At 56.1% G+C, this 15700-nt stretch overlaps 8 protein-coding genes across 8 annotated transcripts; 4 read left to right on the top strand and 4 right to left on the bottom strand.

Annotated features, from left to right (window-relative positions):
• Positions 1-836: 836 nt before the first annotated feature.
• Positions 837-2517, bottom strand: ACRALDRAFT_1081730 (uncharacterized protein). The gene is made up of 2 exons (XM_071019204.1): positions 2077-2517; positions 837-2005 (listed from the first exon to the last, which is right to left on the bottom strand). Exons 1-2 carry the CDS (start codon positions 2166-2168, stop codon positions 1078-1080), a joined length of 1020 nt encoding a protein of 339 aa, XP_070875415.1. The 5' UTR covers positions 2169-2517; the 3' UTR covers positions 837-1077.
• A 1216-nt stretch (positions 2518-3733) lies between these two features.
• On the top strand, positions 3734-4889 carry ACRALDRAFT_1070551 (uncharacterized protein; the record flags this gene model as incomplete). The annotated part of the gene is given in 2 exon segments (XM_071017781.1): positions 3734-4375; positions 4395-4889. The coding sequence occupies 2 exon segments, from the start codon at positions 3734-3736 to the stop codon at positions 4887-4889; spliced, it is 1137 nt and encodes a 378-aa protein (XP_070875416.1).
• Positions 4890-5118: 229 nt separating this feature from the next.
• ACRALDRAFT_210441 (uncharacterized protein) lies at positions 5119-7286 on the bottom strand (the record flags this gene model as incomplete). Its single annotated transcript, XM_071023183.1, has 8 exons — positions 5119-5137; positions 5175-6168; positions 6194-6531; positions 6568-6792; positions 6837-6865; positions 6916-6945; positions 7039-7110; positions 7233-7286. The coding sequence occupies 8 exons, from the start codon at positions 7284-7286 to the stop codon at positions 5119-5121; spliced, it is 1761 nt and encodes a 586-aa protein (XP_070875417.1).
• Positions 7287-7531: 245 nt separating this feature from the next.
• ACRALDRAFT_1081728 (mitochondrial 37S ribosomal protein mS42) lies at positions 7532-8956 on the top strand. Its single transcript, XM_071019203.1, has 2 exons — positions 7532-7836; positions 7887-8956. Exons 1-2 carry the CDS (start codon positions 7620-7622, stop codon positions 8564-8566), a joined length of 897 nt encoding a protein of 298 aa, XP_070875418.1. The 5' UTR covers positions 7532-7619; the 3' UTR covers positions 8567-8956.
• A 41-nt stretch (positions 8957-8997) lies between these two features.
• On the bottom strand, positions 8998-12630 carry ACRALDRAFT_1063646 (uncharacterized protein). Its single transcript, XM_071016833.1, has 3 exons — positions 12271-12630; positions 11970-12176; positions 8998-11899 (listed from the first exon to the last, which is right to left on the bottom strand). Exons 1-3 carry the CDS (start codon positions 12271-12273, stop codon positions 9587-9589), a joined length of 2523 nt encoding a protein of 840 aa, XP_070875419.1. The 5' UTR covers positions 12274-12630; the 3' UTR covers positions 8998-9586.
• A 617-nt stretch (positions 12631-13247) lies between these two features.
• ACRALDRAFT_2035393 (uncharacterized protein) lies at positions 13248-13718 on the top strand. Its single transcript, XM_071020776.1, has one exon. The coding sequence runs from the start codon at positions 13314-13316 to the stop codon at positions 13518-13520; it is 207 nt and encodes a 68-aa protein (XP_070875420.1). The 5' UTR covers positions 13248-13313; the 3' UTR covers positions 13521-13718.
• Positions 13719-14110: 392 nt separating this feature from the next.
• ACRALDRAFT_1063645 (uncharacterized protein) lies at positions 14111-14572 on the top strand (the record flags this gene model as incomplete). The annotated part of the gene is made up of 1 exon (XM_071016832.1): positions 14111-14572. A coding segment is annotated over exon 1 (197 nt), but the record flags the coding sequence as incomplete, so codon positions are not given.
• A 605-nt stretch (positions 14573-15177) lies between these two features.
• On the bottom strand, positions 15178-15669 carry ACRALDRAFT_2035394 (uncharacterized protein). Its single transcript, XM_071020777.1, has 2 exons — positions 15437-15669; positions 15178-15401 (listed from the first exon to the last, which is right to left on the bottom strand). The coding sequence occupies exons 1-2, from the start codon at positions 15610-15612 to the stop codon at positions 15212-15214; spliced, it is 366 nt and encodes a 121-aa protein (XP_070875422.1). The 5' UTR covers positions 15613-15669; the 3' UTR covers positions 15178-15211.
• Between the last annotated feature and the right edge of the window lie 31 nt (positions 15670-15700).

Below are 15700 nucleotides of genomic sequence, written 5' to 3' on the forward strand. Positions count from 1 at the left end.
CGTCGGTGACTCTATTTAGGCATGCAACGTCTTGGGAGAATCCCGGGTTCTTGGTGGCACTCGTCCTACTTGCTTAGAGAGGAGCTGCTCTGTCGACGACTTTCGAAGGTCATTGGTGCAGCGCGCAGTGTCGATTCGGAGTTTAGACATCATAGGGTTGGCGATGGTGGTAGAGTCATGCCAGTGCATAGCTGTCTTGGACTTTACTGCGGCTGCAGAAGAACTGCTTGACACCGATATCACTGAAGAAGATCGTGTAAACTATATGCACCTTGCACTGCGACTACCTTCGCATAGAAGGGCTCGTTTCGGAAGAGGTTGAGGCTGCCTGAGATGGAGGGGATGTTATCTCGTCGCTCTCGAGTTTACGGTCGCCGCCGTCGGTTTCACGCTCTCCGTCCTCGATTTCATGGTCGTCACAGCAGTAAAGTGAAGCAATGGTGATGAGTTTTCTTTTGAGTGTAGTGCACTTACGAAGTACCTATATTGCCTGGTCAGTAGGCTCGGCCCATATTCTCTTGAAGAGCTCCATGAAATGGGCTTTGCGCGACATGATTGTTGTAGTATTTTTCGGAGACAGTGGCTTGAGCATAGTAGGTTCAAAGAACGATAAGTGATAGGAAACGAAACTGGGAATGGTCGGAATGAGGGCGATTGGTTTAGTTATTTCAAGAGGAGGGCCTGTATATTCACGGAGGCAGAAAGCGATAAAGGGAGTCTAGCCAAACTTAAGGTCGGACACCTCAGACCTTCACGGGAGGCCTTGCTATCCGGCGTCTTGACCGCAGATGCGCCGTACAACGTACCTGTACATCACGATAAGGAAGACAGCGTTAAGTTTTAACAGATATATGATTCCAAAAGTGATCTAAAATTACTGACTCTGACCGGAGCCTCGAGTAGGACTGCTCCTATTGCTATTGCTGTCTATCCCGACAAAACCATCACGATTACGAATCCCCGGTGCATGATGACCTCTAGTAACCAATTACTCTATGAGACGCGGTAACAAGAACATGGAGGGGAAAAATACAAAAAGAAAATGAATAAAAAATGTACAGCATCAATACAAAGCCCTCAAATATGGGCATCGTCAGAAGCAACACGCTCCATAGACAAGAGCAGCCGTAACACCCTCTCGTACGCCCACACGGTGATGGCGCTCCCCGGGGCCGCCTTGATCAGGCTCACAGGCAGCCCCCTATACAAGCCCCTCAAGCCCTCGGCGCGGACGATGGCGCGGAGAGCGCCGACCGCGCCGCCATAGTACTCGGGGATATTCTTGTGGACGTAGCGCGCCCGCGTGGGGCCCTGGACCTGGATCCGCTTCCGGACGAGGTCGAGCGGGAAAACGGCCGTCTTGGCCACGACACCCGAGATGACACCGGCCGTGGCGTCCCCTCCGCCCCAGGGGAGCTGCAGGTCGCCGAGCGGCAGGCGCAGCGTCTCGTACGAGGCGAAGAAGATGCCCATGTACGGCACGATCTGGCCGAGGCCCGGACCCAGCCCGCGGAAGAAGCCGCGCCAGCCCTCGTCGCGCCGAATGTCGCGCACCGCGCCGGCGAGCGTGGGGTAGACGCGGTCGTTGCCCTGGGCGGCGAAGCGCGTGCGCAGGAGGTCGAGCGGGTAGGTGGCCGTGGTGGCGGCGGCGCCTGCCGCGGCACCGGCGAGGAAGGATTCCGCGGCGGCCGGCAGGCGGCTCTTGGTTGGGCGTCCGTCGTCGTCGTCGGTGGCGGTGGCGGGGAGTGCGCGGCGGAGGAACTGGGTGACGGATCGGTAGGTGGTGAACTGGACGGCGCCGTAGCAGAGGTACATCATCTGGGCGGGGATGTTGCCCTTCCAGAGGCCGGTGATGCCCTCATGCTGGAAGACGTGGCGGAAGGTCGACAGGGTGCCTTTGTATATAGGGCCGCCCTTGGCCTTGGCGTGGCTTAGGGGGTCGGAGAAGGAGTGGGATTGGAGTTGTAGGCGGATCTTGACCACGTCGAACGGAGCGATGATGAAGCTGTCGGACGGGCAGGGCGGTCAGCGACGGGTTTCGACAATTGACGGGCTTTCCATGGCGAGCGAACTTACCGAGAGATCATGCCGGCCGTGGCACCGGCCGTGATGACTTGGAGTTTTGAGCCTTCATCTCGGAGGCCGCCTCCACTGGGGCTGGCCGACATGCATCCGGTTTCTATCGAGGGAGAGCGGCGAGACTCGGGAAATGTTGCGCCGATTCGGGTGATTCGAGTGGGACGATGAAAGCGGTGGTCTGGACGATGAAAACGGTGGTCTAGACGCCTTGGGAATGGACGATGGCGTGGCGTACGTGCGTGGACTACTCCGAGGATGCAACGCTTATCGTCTGACAGTTCCGTGGGATTCGGGGAAGCTGGCGCGAGTCGAAGTAGTTCCAAACTGACTGAATGGAGCCAATGGTGAACGATAAGGCTTTTCGGTCGTTTCGATTGTAGGAAAAGAGAGATGATGGTTTGTTGTCTTCTCCCCGGGCGGTTTTGTGGGAGGAAATGGAATGAGGTCTTGGTTGATTACGTGGAAATTCTTCATTTTGTTTATTTTCTAATTATCTTTGTCATTTTTTCAACATTTTTTTCTTCACCCGATGCTAGGCGTGAGAATTGGAATGACGACATGATTAGTAAGTCCTATGCACTTTATGAAGTACATTGTGCAGTACACATGTACGAAGTATACAGGTACAAATAAGGACCTCCAGATGCCTGGCATTCAAGCAATCAAGCCGAGACCCATTGCGAATGCGACGATGGTTCGGACTCCGTGCTGGTCCCAAGTGATCGTTCAGCCCACCGAGACCGATACTCATACTCTATGAGAGTACCACAAGAGGGATATACTTTGCATGAATCCTACAAATGGGACGACGGTTGGATGTCCCGATATCCAGTCATGCGATGGAAGGACGCGTTCCAAACAGGAGCCAATCCCCATCGGTCCAGCCGCACGGTGCATCCTCCGATGGACACTTACGAGGTACCGGTTCCTTCCGCCCGAAAAGGCACAACAGGAAGGCCTGTCATTGGTTCGGTGGAGGCAATAAGAGGGGAATAAGAGGCAAAAGGCTGACACGCCAGGTACCTTTTGCAGCCTTAGTAATCCCCGGACAGACGGCAGCGCGGCAGCACGCACTAAACTCTAAACGCTAACGAAGCGGGTGCTACTGAGGTACCTACGTACCTACGTACCTGTACCTGTCCTGTGGCATGGAGAGGAAGGAGCTCGTGAGGAAGGAAGCGGCCACGGCCCTGCCGGTGACGAGACCTCAGCCAACCTGCGCATCCTCACGGAGACGCCCTCCTCTATACTTCTACCCTCCTCTTTCTCTCTCTCCCTCTCTCTCTCTTCTGTTTCTCCCACAACCATCACTTCTTTTCCCTTTCTTGCCCTTGCCCCTCCATTCCATCCTTTATCCCCATCTCAAACGCGTAAACAAAGCCACACCAACGTTATCCCGGATTGGTATCCTTTATTCCGATTCCGTCGATTCCCCGTCGCCAATACGCATGTGACCGGAACACACCAGCTGACTCGATTCGGACAACTACCCGCCACACGGCTCTCAGAAAATCTCTCACAATATCCTCCGATATATTCGTGTTCCAATATCCTCATTGCCATCTCACCTTGGAAAGCTCGAACGTTCCCTCTCGACTCGTAACAGCAGCGACCTCATAAACGTCACTCAACCGCCCCCTTTCACCTCCTCGCCATGACTAGGCCACCGCTGCCCAATGTCGGCGGCATTCTGGCCCCCATCCTTCCCGCTCTGCCTGCTGCCTCTCTCTCCACCCAGCCCGCCATCGGCGTCCTCCCCTTTTTATCGCCCATCCTCAGGCAAAGAGTCCAGGTCTTCTCCGCCACCAGCACAGAACCCTGGCTCCGCCTCCTTTCCTACGACTCCTCCAAGGCCAGCCGCCTGGCCGAGGTCGTCCAGAGTGGTCGTCTTGACCCGCACCCCGTCTCGGGCGAGGTCGAGGTCGACTGGGAGTACGATGCCAAGACCAGGTATCGCCGTCTCGATCAGGAGACCTTCCAGGCCCTCGTAGTCCTCGAGGACCTCGAGCTCACCTTCCAGCTCGTCTACTGCGTCGGCGACAAGGAGGGGGACGGGGGCGGTGACGGTTGGCGGGTTGGCGAGCTCGGCGTTGCGGAGAAGCCCGACCCGTTTGCTGCCTTTGGGGGTTACTCCACCATTCCCGAAGCCGAGAAGGCCTTTGAGGAGAACAGGGCCAAGTCGTCTCTCAAGATCTCCACCGGTTCTCTGACCGCCACCCCGGGGCTAGATGACGAGGATGACGGATACTGGGATCGCTACGACGGCACGCCCGGCCAGGACGCCTGTGAACCACCAGTCTCCCGCCCCGCCCAAGTCGGCCACCACCACCCAGGCCGACACCTACCGACCCGACTCGGCCGCCGACGACGAGTATTACGCCATGTACGACGACGTCCAGCCGGCCATGGACAATCACGATCCGGACGAGCAAGTCGAGCACGTACAACCCGCTCGGAATGCCGGTCTTTCCATCCATCTTTCCCCCGGCCTGGCCCCCGTCGGCGGATCGGCGAGCGACTCGAAAAACCACGCATCGGCCCCCTTGGACGCCGAGCGGGCCGCCGTCCTGCTGCATCCCCGGCCGGCGTCGAGCGCAAGCAGCAACGGGAGCCGCACGGTCGAGAGGCTCGAAGAGACGGCCGAGCGGCAAGTGGCCAACGAGTTTAGCGTCAAGAAGCATGTCTCCAGGACCATCCGCAGCCTGTGGATGTTGTCGCAAGCCTCTGGCATCGACAGGGAGGAATTTGACCGGCTCGTCAGGACCGAGCTGGAGGTGCTCGAGATGGCCGACAACCAGGATCTCTCATAGTTACTGCGCAAGTTCCAGGCTTTAGTTTGGGCTATTTTCCTTTTTTGGCACGCATCTTTTCTTGGATGGCATAGTTTGGAGTTGGTGGCTTCTGGTGAACTGAACTACAATAGAAGTGAATTTCTCAATTTCTCTGCCCGACGAACCTTACAAGAGCCTGCTTGAAATCCCGTACATTGGATTCGACATTCAGATCGACTCAGATCGACTCAGATCGACTCAGATCGACTCAGATCGACTCAGATCGACTCAGATGGTGATCATTTCCGGCCTCCCTTTACCCACATGAGCCCATCTTTCCCCCCTTCATACAGGTCCGCCACACTCCCGGCCAGGCGAAGATGAGGCGCCCGTTGCATCACACAGCTGAGGTTGCGAAAAGAATAGATATGTTCGTTCCACCCAATCCCCCTTAGGTTTCGATCTCCCAGGTAAGACCAAATACGCAGAGTCGCCGTAGTCCGACTCGGATCCCCCTTGTCAAAGTCCACCTGCACGGAGAAGTCGGTGGGACAATCTTTGCAAAACCCAGACACCTCGGCGCCATCCTCGGCCTTGAAGGCGCGCCGCACCACGCAGGGGATGCAGGCCATGGCGCATTTGCACTCGTCGCACAGGTACGTGCGTCCCAGGCGCCAATAACTGGGGTGCGCATGCTCGGCCGGAGAGGCCACCGTTTCCGCCGCCACGGGCTCGGTGCCCATGCTATACGTGTAAACCGTCTTGACCATGAAATGGTACCGCGGACCCAGGCTGCTGCCGGCCCTCCAGTTGTCCACGACGACCTTGGGATACACCGCGCAGTGGATCGCCAGCTGGTCGCCGCGGCCAGAGGTGTGAATCTCCGCCAGGAGCTGCTCGGCGTAGTCGCGCTGGGCGGTGTCGATGGCGTCCCACTTGCTGACGTACTTGAGCGCCGTCTGCGCGTGGGTTTTCTTAAAGGCGGGGGTGGAGGAGACGCCGAGGTCGATGTTGAGCAGGACGCTGCATGGAGAGGTGGGATCGGTCTCGGGCCAGCCGTGCGTAACGAGGCGCTGCGGGGTGTCCGCGTAGTCGATGGGGCGGCGGACCATGTCGGTCTCGCAGAACATGGTGTCCATCTGGTCCTGGGTCAGGAGGAAGAGGTAATCCTGGCGCCATGGATGCCTCGGGAGGAGTTGGCGGACAAAGTCGGGGCGCTTGTCGTGCTCGGGCAGTCGGAGGGTCATGTCGCGGAGGGTCCTGCGGAGGGTGCGGCAGGTCTGGCCTAGGAGAAGCTGGTAGGGTGGGGGGAGGTGGTCTATGATCATCGCCACCAGCTCTACTGGTATGTCGAGGAAGAAGCAGGGGAGAGACGTGTTCTGAGGTGCTGTATGAGGGGAGGAGGAGGAGGAGGAGGAAGAGGAAGAGGAAGAGGAAGATGAAGAGGAAGAGGAAGAGGAAGACGTGAGTGTGGTTCTCTCCATCGAAGGGACAAGTTCCATTGTAAGGGGTTGTGATGGTAACAATAAGAATAGGTAGAATGCGATATATACAAGACTTGATTCCTATTTTTCGGACATGGACAGTGATGGTAGCTCGAGGGGCCAGGGTGCCGTGACAGTCCACCGCTATATATATGTCGAAAGTGATCGTCAGGACGAGCCATCCCGCCGTCAACGAACTGTATGTCGAGTGAGTGGCACTTTAAACGACGAACTTGTGTATGTGATGCTCAAGGTTGGCGCCACCGATACCATAGTGGACGAGAAGAGTAACCTTGTGCTCTCGTCCATAGGGTAGGGAGAGGAAGCTGAGTTTGGTGGCTATCCCGTTGTATACCGACCACTCTACTGTGTGGTTGAGAAACCCTCCCTGGTCTTGATGCGGTGAGTTCAGGGGCTTGACTGGACGATGGCAGCATTGGGGCTGATTCCAGCCTGTCCTTCGTGGGTGGTCGTCGTGATTATGTTTCATTTCCTTACGTACCTCCAAATCTGCGATTCTTCATAGAGATACTGCAGTTATTCACATGGATTAGGGGATGAAGGGGTTTCTTGGACCATACTCGTCTTGATTCGATTCTACCTCGGCCCTTCTGCCCTTGGTGATCTTTGTCTTTTCTCGTCGCCCCCTATTTTTGCAGCCCTTTACTATTTTTATTTTTCTTTTCCTCGCAAGTAAATCAAACATTCCAGAAGGAAGATTCAAGACAAAAATATATTCTCGCCACATACCGTTGAGAGTTTCTGGAGGCAGCCCCCTGAACACTGTTTGAGGAGGCGCTGGGGGGAAAGGGTAAATAGATTTTCAAAATAAGAGTAAAAGGGATAAAACTATATCGTCTTCTCTGCCCAACTCTATAACCCAGCCTCTTATACTGACCTGGGCTGGATACTGCTGGTAAGGGGGCGTCAGAGCTATGCTGCCATTGAACATTGAAGTTGGCTTGTCTTTCAAGGTATCATATCATTTTGCTCTGTAATTAGGTACCTAAGGTAGTGGTGTACACTACATCCAGACGGGCTTAATAAGCACTTCCATCTTAATTAGTACATGTACTTCGTACTTGTGCCAAACGTCTCAATCACGAGGCACGTCCGGCAGTTGGTCAATGCGTGCTTACATCATCCAGCCAACCACGACGCGAACCACCAAGAAAAAAGTTGCTTCAGTATCGTCGCCAAAGATCCGTCAGCGATCCCAAGTCCCAGCGCCTCACCCAATCGACAAACGAATTGGGGTCGAACGCCAGCCCTCCAGACGATAACCATGATTCGGTCAACAGTAAGAATACCACGCCTGCGCGTGCCCGTGCGCGTGTTGGCGCCGCAGCTCGCCTCGCAGCAACGCTCCCTCCACAACGTCCCCAAGCTGGACCACGACTTTTCCGATGGCGTGCCGGGTCTGCTCTCCGCCGACGGCTTCCACATGGCGTGGACCCAGCAGATGACCTACACTCTCGATAAGCTCAATGCTCTCGTAGCAGGTTCGTTGACCCAAAGGTGGCCTAGGGACGACGAGAACTGACAACCCCAGGAACCGACCTCGAATCCCGCGACACGAAACAGATCCTCCACGCCACCGCCCGAGACCCGGACCAAGCCCCCATCTTCAACCACGCCTCCATGGCTCACAACACGCACTTCTTCTTCAAGACGCTCACCCCCGACCCGAAACCCATGCCGCCCGCCCTGGCCGCCGACCTCTCTCACAGCTTCTCCTCGCCCGAGACGCTCCGCCGCGAGTTTGTGCTGACCGCGTCGGCCATGTTCGGCCCGGGCTTCGTCTGGCTGGTCAAGGCCCCGACCGCGTCGCCCGGCTCGGCCGCCGGATCCTCCCTCTCGTCGTCGTCGCTCCTCGGCGGCGCCTCCGAGCCCGAATCGTCCTACCGCATCCTCACCACCTACCTCGCCGGCACGCCCTACTCGGGCGCCCACTGGCGCCAGCAGCCCTACGACATGAACACCCTCGGCGCCAACGGCTCGGCCGCCGGTTTCATCCGCAACACCCAGCGCGCGCACCAGGTGTCCGCCCGCCCGCCCGGCGCCCTCGAGGTCGTGCCACTGCTCTGCGTCTCGACGTGGGAGCACGTCTGGCTTCGCGACTACGGCGTGGGCGGGAAGAAGGCCTTTGCCGAGGCGTGGTGGGAGGCGGTGGATTGGGAGGCTGTTGCCGAGGCGGCTTCCATCCGTGCGCGGCCGGGGTTTAAGGTGTAGGCCGATGTTATATATCTGAGGGAAGCCCGTGGAAAGGCGAGGAGCCAAACAACGTAAATTTGGGGAGCGTAGGGGCATATGCTCCGTGTACTAGGTCTCCGTTGTAAGATATAGACGCTGGATGTACAGAAGAATGGAACATGTACCATTATGCCTCTTGTCATGAGTGAATCGTCGAAGCTGAGATGAGTATACTATTCTGTGTCTGACGACGATTTGTTAACGGAAAGAACATGTATTCAGTCCTATGCCACCATGGGTGTGCATACACTGGGCCAGTTCGACCTTAATATGTGTTTATATATAAATTTATGGTGGTGCTGGATTCTTCAAGGATGAATTCACGTTTCTATATCTTCCATTTCATACTATATTTACATATACTTCTCTTATAAGTAGGAAACATTTCGAGTCAAGTCTTGATGTCTATTGTAATACGAGCTTCCCTCGTCACATTAACTTATATTCTCTCAGACCTGGAATAAACACCACGGTGATCAAGTCGACCCTACTATGCCGTCTACACTACAATCACATCAACGCGAGGAACAATGTCCAGAGTACCGCCTGTAATTCAAGACTTGGCTACCTAACATAGGGTAGCTGTGAGCTAAACTGAGCATCGGGAGCGCAAAAGAGTGCGAGAAAAAAGAGTGCGAGAGCATCAAAACAAAGAGGTATCACTATGCCACGCCGAACCCATGAGAAGCGGAGAAATGAATATGAAAGAAAGAAAGAAGAAGGAAGAAGAAGAAGACGAAAGAAAGAAAGAAACACAAAGAAATGCAGCGTCGAGCACGACAAGTTGATATAGGGGGGACAGCTCCTGCGAGTGTCCGCTCCCAGAGTCCAGTATCCTCTTCCCTAAATGAATCCAGATATCCCAGAAACGCCCAGCATCTTGGCTTGTCCGTGCTTTCGTTTTCGTTTTCGTTTCTTTTTTTCTGATTTTTCTCTTTTTTTCACGTTTTTTTCTTTATTTTTCTTTTTTCTTCATGTCATTTCCATCCCGACGACACATCAAATCATATTCCCATTGACACTCACCTCAAACCCCTCGCCCTTCTGCCGCAGCGCCTTGGCAAGCATGAGCTCCCGCATCCAGTCAATCCGCTCGTCGCGGTTCTTGACCGCGAAATGATGCGTCTTGCCCGTCCCGTTGACGCCCTCGGCCCCCGCCCCGGCCCCGGACGAAGCAAGCGCCGCCAGGCCCAGCGACTCGCGCTTGCGCAGCCGCGCCGACACCCCGTGCCCGTTCTTCTCCTGCGGGATGAGCTGGAACGCAAACGCCCCGATGCTGCTCGTGTCCTTGCTCCCGGACGACAGGAGGTGCACGCGCTTGAACGCCGCGCTGAGCTTGGACTGGCTCGCCAGCGACGAACACGCAATGGCGTAGTCGTCAATGTCGACGTACTCGAGCGTCCGGTCCATGCGGTACGCGTCCTTGTGCATCGCCAGCCGCGTGCCCTTGAGCGTAAAGTAGCCGTCTTGCCATTCGTGCCGCAGCATGCGCGTCCTGCGCTTCTTCATGGGGCCTTGGAACGCGATGCCGTTGTTGTTGCTGCCGTCGACGCTGGTGTTGAAAGTTGCGGAGCTGGCCAAGGAGAAAGGCTGGCTTGCGAGTGTGGACGACGACGTGGACGCGGCTTCCTGCACCGAGCCCGCTGCCTCTGCCGGTGTCGACGAGGTCCAAGGGTAATTGGCGCGCGGCGGCGGCTGGAGAGGTTTCTGAGACCGGGAAGCAGTCCGTTGAGGGGAAATCGTCTTGGGCGAAGAGCGTACCACGGGCGTCGGCGCATTTTCTTCCAGTGCCGGCATGACGGGGAACGACGGCCGGCGCGCCGAGGTTCGGGAGAGGGCACGAGAGGGAACTTGCTGTGGATTCACCGTCGAGGTGACGTGGTAGTTCATATCGGGCGGGACCGACTGCGACGCGTTTCGCTCAACCCGGTCCAGGGGAATGGCCGTGATGGGCACGTCCATCTCGGAAAAGGGAGTCCCGAAACGATAAGGATTGGTAGGCGTTTGAAGGTCTGGCGAACGGGGATCCGCCTTTTCCATGCGGTAAGGCACAAACGATTGCTGCTGCTGTTGCTGGGAATATGCGGACGACTGCCTGCCGGGGATGGACAGCTTAGGGAGAGCACGCAGGCCTTCCTTTGGCGCTTGCATGGGCGGCTTCATCTCGAAAGGAGGAGTAGGCGGCACTTCGTTGGAGGCGGACTGCTGAAAATCGAGAAACTGCCTCACGTTCTCCTGCGCATCCCTCGCCTGGACATTCCGAAGGGTGGCCTCCTGGAGGTACTGCAGGGGCGGCATGCCGCCGGGGCCGAGAACGTCCGAAGACGCCACAACCGACGGCTCGGCGTCCGACATGGGCCGCAAGGGCTCCGACGGATCCAGCGCCCTCGCCGTTAGCGGATTGCCCGGATCGCCCGCGATCAGGACAGCACCGCTCTCGAGGTCGGCGTAGGGGTGCTCCTTCTTGAAGGCCTCAATCAAGCGCTGCTGCTTCTTGTATTTGGCGCAGTTCTCTCCCTTGCTGCAGTAGTGCGGTTTGGGGATCACCTGCTCGATCCCCACGATGGAGACCGACTCGAGCGGCGAGATGATGTCGTCGTGCGAGGGCCTTTTTGGTTTCCGCCGGCTGCTCTTGCGCCGCTGCACGCCGCCGCCGCCACTGCCACCGCCACTGCCACCCTCCTCCTTGCGCCTCTCCTTCTTGACCTCCTTGCTCGGCTCGTCCTGGATTGGCGTCGGCGCCCGGGGCGAGCTCGGCCGGCTGTCGCGGAGGGTCTGGATCTGGTTCCAGACCTTGGTTCGGATGCCAAACGACTGGATGTCCAGTTCCTTCAGGTCCTCGAACTTGAGAGTCAGGAGGATGGCGCCGGTGATGTCGTTCTCCACGAACCGCTCGGCAACAGGAAACTCCATGCCCGCATCGAGCATCGATTGCGCCACCATTTCGGGCGTCCAGGAAACGAGGTCCGACGTGTCGAGCGGCTCGCGGCTAAACTTGAACGGGCTGTCGTTCCTGCGGCGCGGCGGCAGAGTCCGGGTCGACGGGAGAGGCTCGTGCATCATGGTGATGCTGATGGCGTCCTCGAAAGGCCGGGGTGTTTTCGGGGTAATAGGCGACAGGGTCAGGATGGCTTCATCGTCGTGCGATCGAATCGACGAGGCGTAGAACAGATGCGGTCCGCGGGGGCCCTCAATCACCGCCTTGTGTTGCGGCATGCCGCCCACAATGTTCGACACCTGACTCCGACCTGAACCGGGCGTGTGGACCTCATCGTAGGACGAGAGGGTGGTAATGCTGGGTTGGCCGCCCGACTAAGGATTCAGTTAGTCCTTGGAATCCGGCGAAAGGGACAGAAGAAACGAAACAACAAACCAGACTTACCGACTGTAGGCTATGACGAGGTGAATTGTCTTCGGCTTCGCTCATAATCTCCTCGTCCCAATCCGTATCCACAAACTCGGTGGCTACCGAAGTGGGCCGATCCTGCGGCTCACTCCTCAAGCCAAAGAAAGCATCACGTAGGTTGGTCTTTTGGCGCATCTCATGATGTAGCCGCCGTTGGCCCATGGGCATCTGGTATGTGTAGTCCTGGATACCCAGTCAACCGTCATGTCCAAACAGACACGGCTCACTTACACGAGGCGTGTCGACTTGGGGAGAGGGTTTGGTTTGCGTCACTCACCATGATGTGCTCTATCCCTGTTCATCCAGCCAAGGCAGGGGGAAAAAGGAAGCTGCAAAATTGCAGCACGGAGGTTGACCCAACCCGGAGAGGTAGTTCCTCTTGTTCCAATGGCCGTTGCCAGCTCTTTTCTAGGGTCTATTAGGGCTTCTTTTCACCGGGGGGTATTTGCGAGCAGCGAGGGTTGAGTGAATATGTCGTAACTTGGGCTTCTTCCTTTTTCCTTTCTTCCTTTCTCTCTTTCTTTCTTTCTCTTTTTCTTTTCCCTTCAGAAACCAGCACTTGGACAGAGACGTTGGACAAGATGAAAAACGAAACACATGGAGATCGCTATGCTGAAGTGGGGGGAATATGTCGAAAGTCGCAAAAGGGGGGAAGGGGAGCGACTTGGGGACCGATGCTGGCGCCTACAGAAGGTTATGTACGTGGAAAAGGGTGAAAAATATGGGATCATGCCTTGATACACTGCAAGTTGGGAGCAGGACCGGACCTGTCACCCTTCTGTCCCCTGCTTCTCTTTCCTGGGCAGTATGCAGGTTATTCGTTGGGGAACATGTATGTGATTCGGCGGCGTTGCACTTGCACGGCCGCCGACGGATCGTGATACGCCCAACAGCCGACGCAGGCCCCGCCCTCCGCCCCCCGGCCCCCATGACGGAAAACTGATCAGGCCAGTCTGTGTTGTCTGGGAGGTACATACGTTGTACGTTGTAGGTTGTACGCTGTGTATGTAGGCGAAGGCGGGGAGATAAGAATAGCCCTGGCCCCCTCGGCCCTTGGCCACAGGGTCTGAGAGCCACTGGCACCACCCCATGGAAGCGAAGGACTTGACGGTGTGAGTGTGCACTTGGCTAAAGCGATTTCCATTGGCGCCCACACTGACGCGGTAAATGAGGGCCGAGTACGTACAAGTCGGTCGGACATTATCCTCACTCACTTCACTTGTCTTTCCATTTCCTTCCCTACCATCTGTTCACCGAGCCTGTCTCACAAAAGCTTCTTGGTAATGGAAGAGCGCCGAAGAGCGCACCGAAGAAAGCGGCATGGCAGAGAAGGTCGAAGCAGCATCATTATGCAGCATGCATCTGTGTGCGGAAGCCGGGAACAGTGGAGGCCGTGGAACGATCCGTGCTCTAAGAAAAGAAAAGAAAAAAGAGAGGTCGTCGACCGGACGACCCAATGCCCTCACGGCCCAACGGCATGCGAGAATGGTAGACGGAATTGGGGGGCGTGTGGCGGCCGAGAGTTAGCATGCAAAGGCGGCGAAAGAGGGGGTGTTGGAAGAGCGTTGAATGTTGAAAAAAAAAAAAGACGTTGAGGGGAGGTTCAAAGTGTGAGTCGATGGAAAGATGCCAGGTGCCATCATCAAAAGGCTCTCATTGGCTGGAAATCACAATACCTACGGCCCGCATAAGGCCAAGGACGAGTCGGTAGGCGTTCTCCCTTTTCATTGGTTTAAAACGTCGTTGTACACATGTATACCGATATTTTTAATTGTGTTCCGCGATTCTATTGGCTACATCCCCTTTAGTCTAAGCGCCCGGTTTATGTACACTCCCTGCTATCGCTATCAAGTCCCAAAATGGAAGTCCCACCTTTTAGTGGGGTGGCTCGGTAACTCAGGGACCAGGGCTTAGGGAACCCGAAGATTTCCCCGCGGATAAGCTCCACAATGGCAATTGCACATGATAGAGGTGGTCTGTGCGTGGTCTTTTTGCCTGTGCCGCTGTGGCTTACGAAGTACATACCCTGTTCTCACTCTCTCTCTTTTTCTCCGTACTCACTTTGAAATTCTTTGTTCCTCATCTTTCCGATTCATATTTTCTGCAGCAACACAATACAATGTCAGGCCCAAGCTTCTTGCAGAGGAACAAATCAATTCCTTTCCATTCCGCCCTCCTTCCAACTTTCGACTCGGCCGACTTTTTCGGTTTTGAAACTGAAACGTCGTCTTCCAACGCTGTGGCTATCCGCGTGGTATGAGGTAATGGTCTCTGAATCCATCATTGGGACAGACCGTTGGGACCCGACGATGCCCTCCCTGGCCACTGGGTATCGGCAGCCATGCAGTCGAAAAGTGCTCCTCTATCGCAACCCTCTACTCATTATCCTCGGAATGAATATCTCAACCTTGCTCGGTGGGCCATCCCCGGAAACCCTGCCGAACTCTCCTGCTCGTTTTAAGGATTCACCGCTCAGCCCGCATCTTCCTTTGATTTTCTTATTTTTTCCGTACAGTGATGCCGTTTGTCGAGTGCGAAGCGAATAGAGTGGAGGCGGTCGACTAACAGTCCCGGCCCACAATCGCCCGGCTGCCGTGGAGAAACAGGGAGGACAGCCTTTACACGTACTGTACTCACAATTTGGAGAACGAGGCTCCTTGGCATAAAGCCCGAGGCTGCTAAATCAGTGCCCGATAGGGACGGGAAAGAATGAAGATCAGCGAGCCATCCTGGCCCGTCTTCGCCGATCGCATCTCCCCATCAGCCTCGGGCTTTTTCTTTGCTTCCCAACCGCCATCAACAGGGGTCAAGGCCTTGGATTGTTGTCCAAGCCAAGGGTGCGGCCCGCCATTTCTTTCATCGACTGACTAATTATTTCTTCCTCTACAGTAGAAGGGACGGTCCGATCAAGGCTCTGCCCGTTGCATTCTCCGTCCCCTACCCTTCCCATCTCGTGATTAATCTCACGAGGCAAACAATCACTTGAAAAGACGTCTCTTGACCGTTGGATTCCCAGGTCCACATATCTCAACTGTTTTGCTTCAGCTCTACGCCCCACGGTGCACTCACTAGAACGTACGTTGTACGTTGTATGCAGGGTTCTTGGCCCTCGCCTCACGACTTTGGTAAGCCATGCTGCCCAATCCATCTCCCTCGGCGAACGTGACCTGCTCTCACATGACTTACCGCGCGGATTGTAGACGTGGCACAAAGTCAAGTCAAGAGCCGAGTCCGATAATAGTATATTCGCCTTCCCAACAAGGCAGGCACTCACTTTTCATCTCTATTGATGCACCGTACTGCTGCTGTCTCGTATGACTTGTGCACTCCGTCCGGTCTAATGGCGGCCGTGGCGGCCGTGATGTGACGATCTGGCATGGTTTGCTGCAGTAGATCGGTGCCCTCGGTCTGCGAGGTGCATGTAGCCAGAGTTGGTCTCCCACGCCTTGCACGCCTTGCACGCCTTGTCCATGCTATGGAACTCCCTCTCGCAATCTGACCAGTATGGGCCGAATATCCCCTGACGACACGAGGATTGTCGCATCGAATACCACCCCACGGATCGTTCGGATATACTCGAGGCTTTTGTAATGGTTGCCGAGAAACAAAACACTTCCATGATTGGACCTTCTCCCTTGTCCGTGTGGCATCCTCAATTGATCGTTCCCCGTTCCCCGACTGGATGTTTGTTCCTACAAGCTTATAGC

Source organism: Sodiomyces alcalophilus, assembly GCF_042370955.1.
Source record: "Sodiomyces alcalophilus JCM 7366 unplaced genomic scaffold ACRALscaffold_4, whole genome shotgun sequence".
Taxonomy (NCBI): domain Eukaryota; kingdom Fungi; phylum Ascomycota; class Sordariomycetes; order Glomerellales; family Plectosphaerellaceae; genus Sodiomyces; species Sodiomyces alcalophilus.

Coding starts and splice junctions, on each gene's coding strand:
- ACRALDRAFT_1081730 (XM_071019204.1), bottom strand. CDS start 2,168: ATGTCGGCCAGCCCCAGTGGAGGCGGCCTCCGAGATGAAGGCTCAAAA. Junction 2,006..2,076: donor ACGGCCGGCATGATCTCTCG/GTAAGTTCGCTC, acceptor CCCGTCCGACAG/CTTCATCATCGCTCCGTTCG.
- ACRALDRAFT_1081728 (XM_071019203.1), top strand. CDS start 7,620: ATGATTCGGTCAACAGTAAGAATACCACGCCTGCGCGTGCCCGTGCGC. Junction 7,837..7,886: donor GCTCAATGCTCTCGTAGCAG/GTTCGTTGACCC, acceptor TGACAACCCCAG/GAACCGACCTCGAATCCCGC.
- ACRALDRAFT_1063646 (XM_071016833.1), bottom strand. Junction 11,900..11,969: donor CTCGTCATAGCCTACAGTCG/GTAAGTCTGGTT, acceptor CTGAATCCTTAG/TCGGGCGGCCAACCCAGCAT.
- ACRALDRAFT_2035393 (XM_071020776.1), top strand. CDS start 13,314: ATGGCAGAGAAGGTCGAAGCAGCATCATTATGCAGCATGCATCTGTGT.
- ACRALDRAFT_2035394 (XM_071020777.1), bottom strand. CDS start 15,612: ATGGAAGTGTTTTGTTTCTCGGCAACCATTACAAAAGCCTCGAGTATA. Junction 15,402..15,436: donor GCGTGCAAGGCGTGCAAGGC/GTGGGAGACCAA, acceptor TGCACCTCGCAG/ACCGAGGGCACCGATCTACT.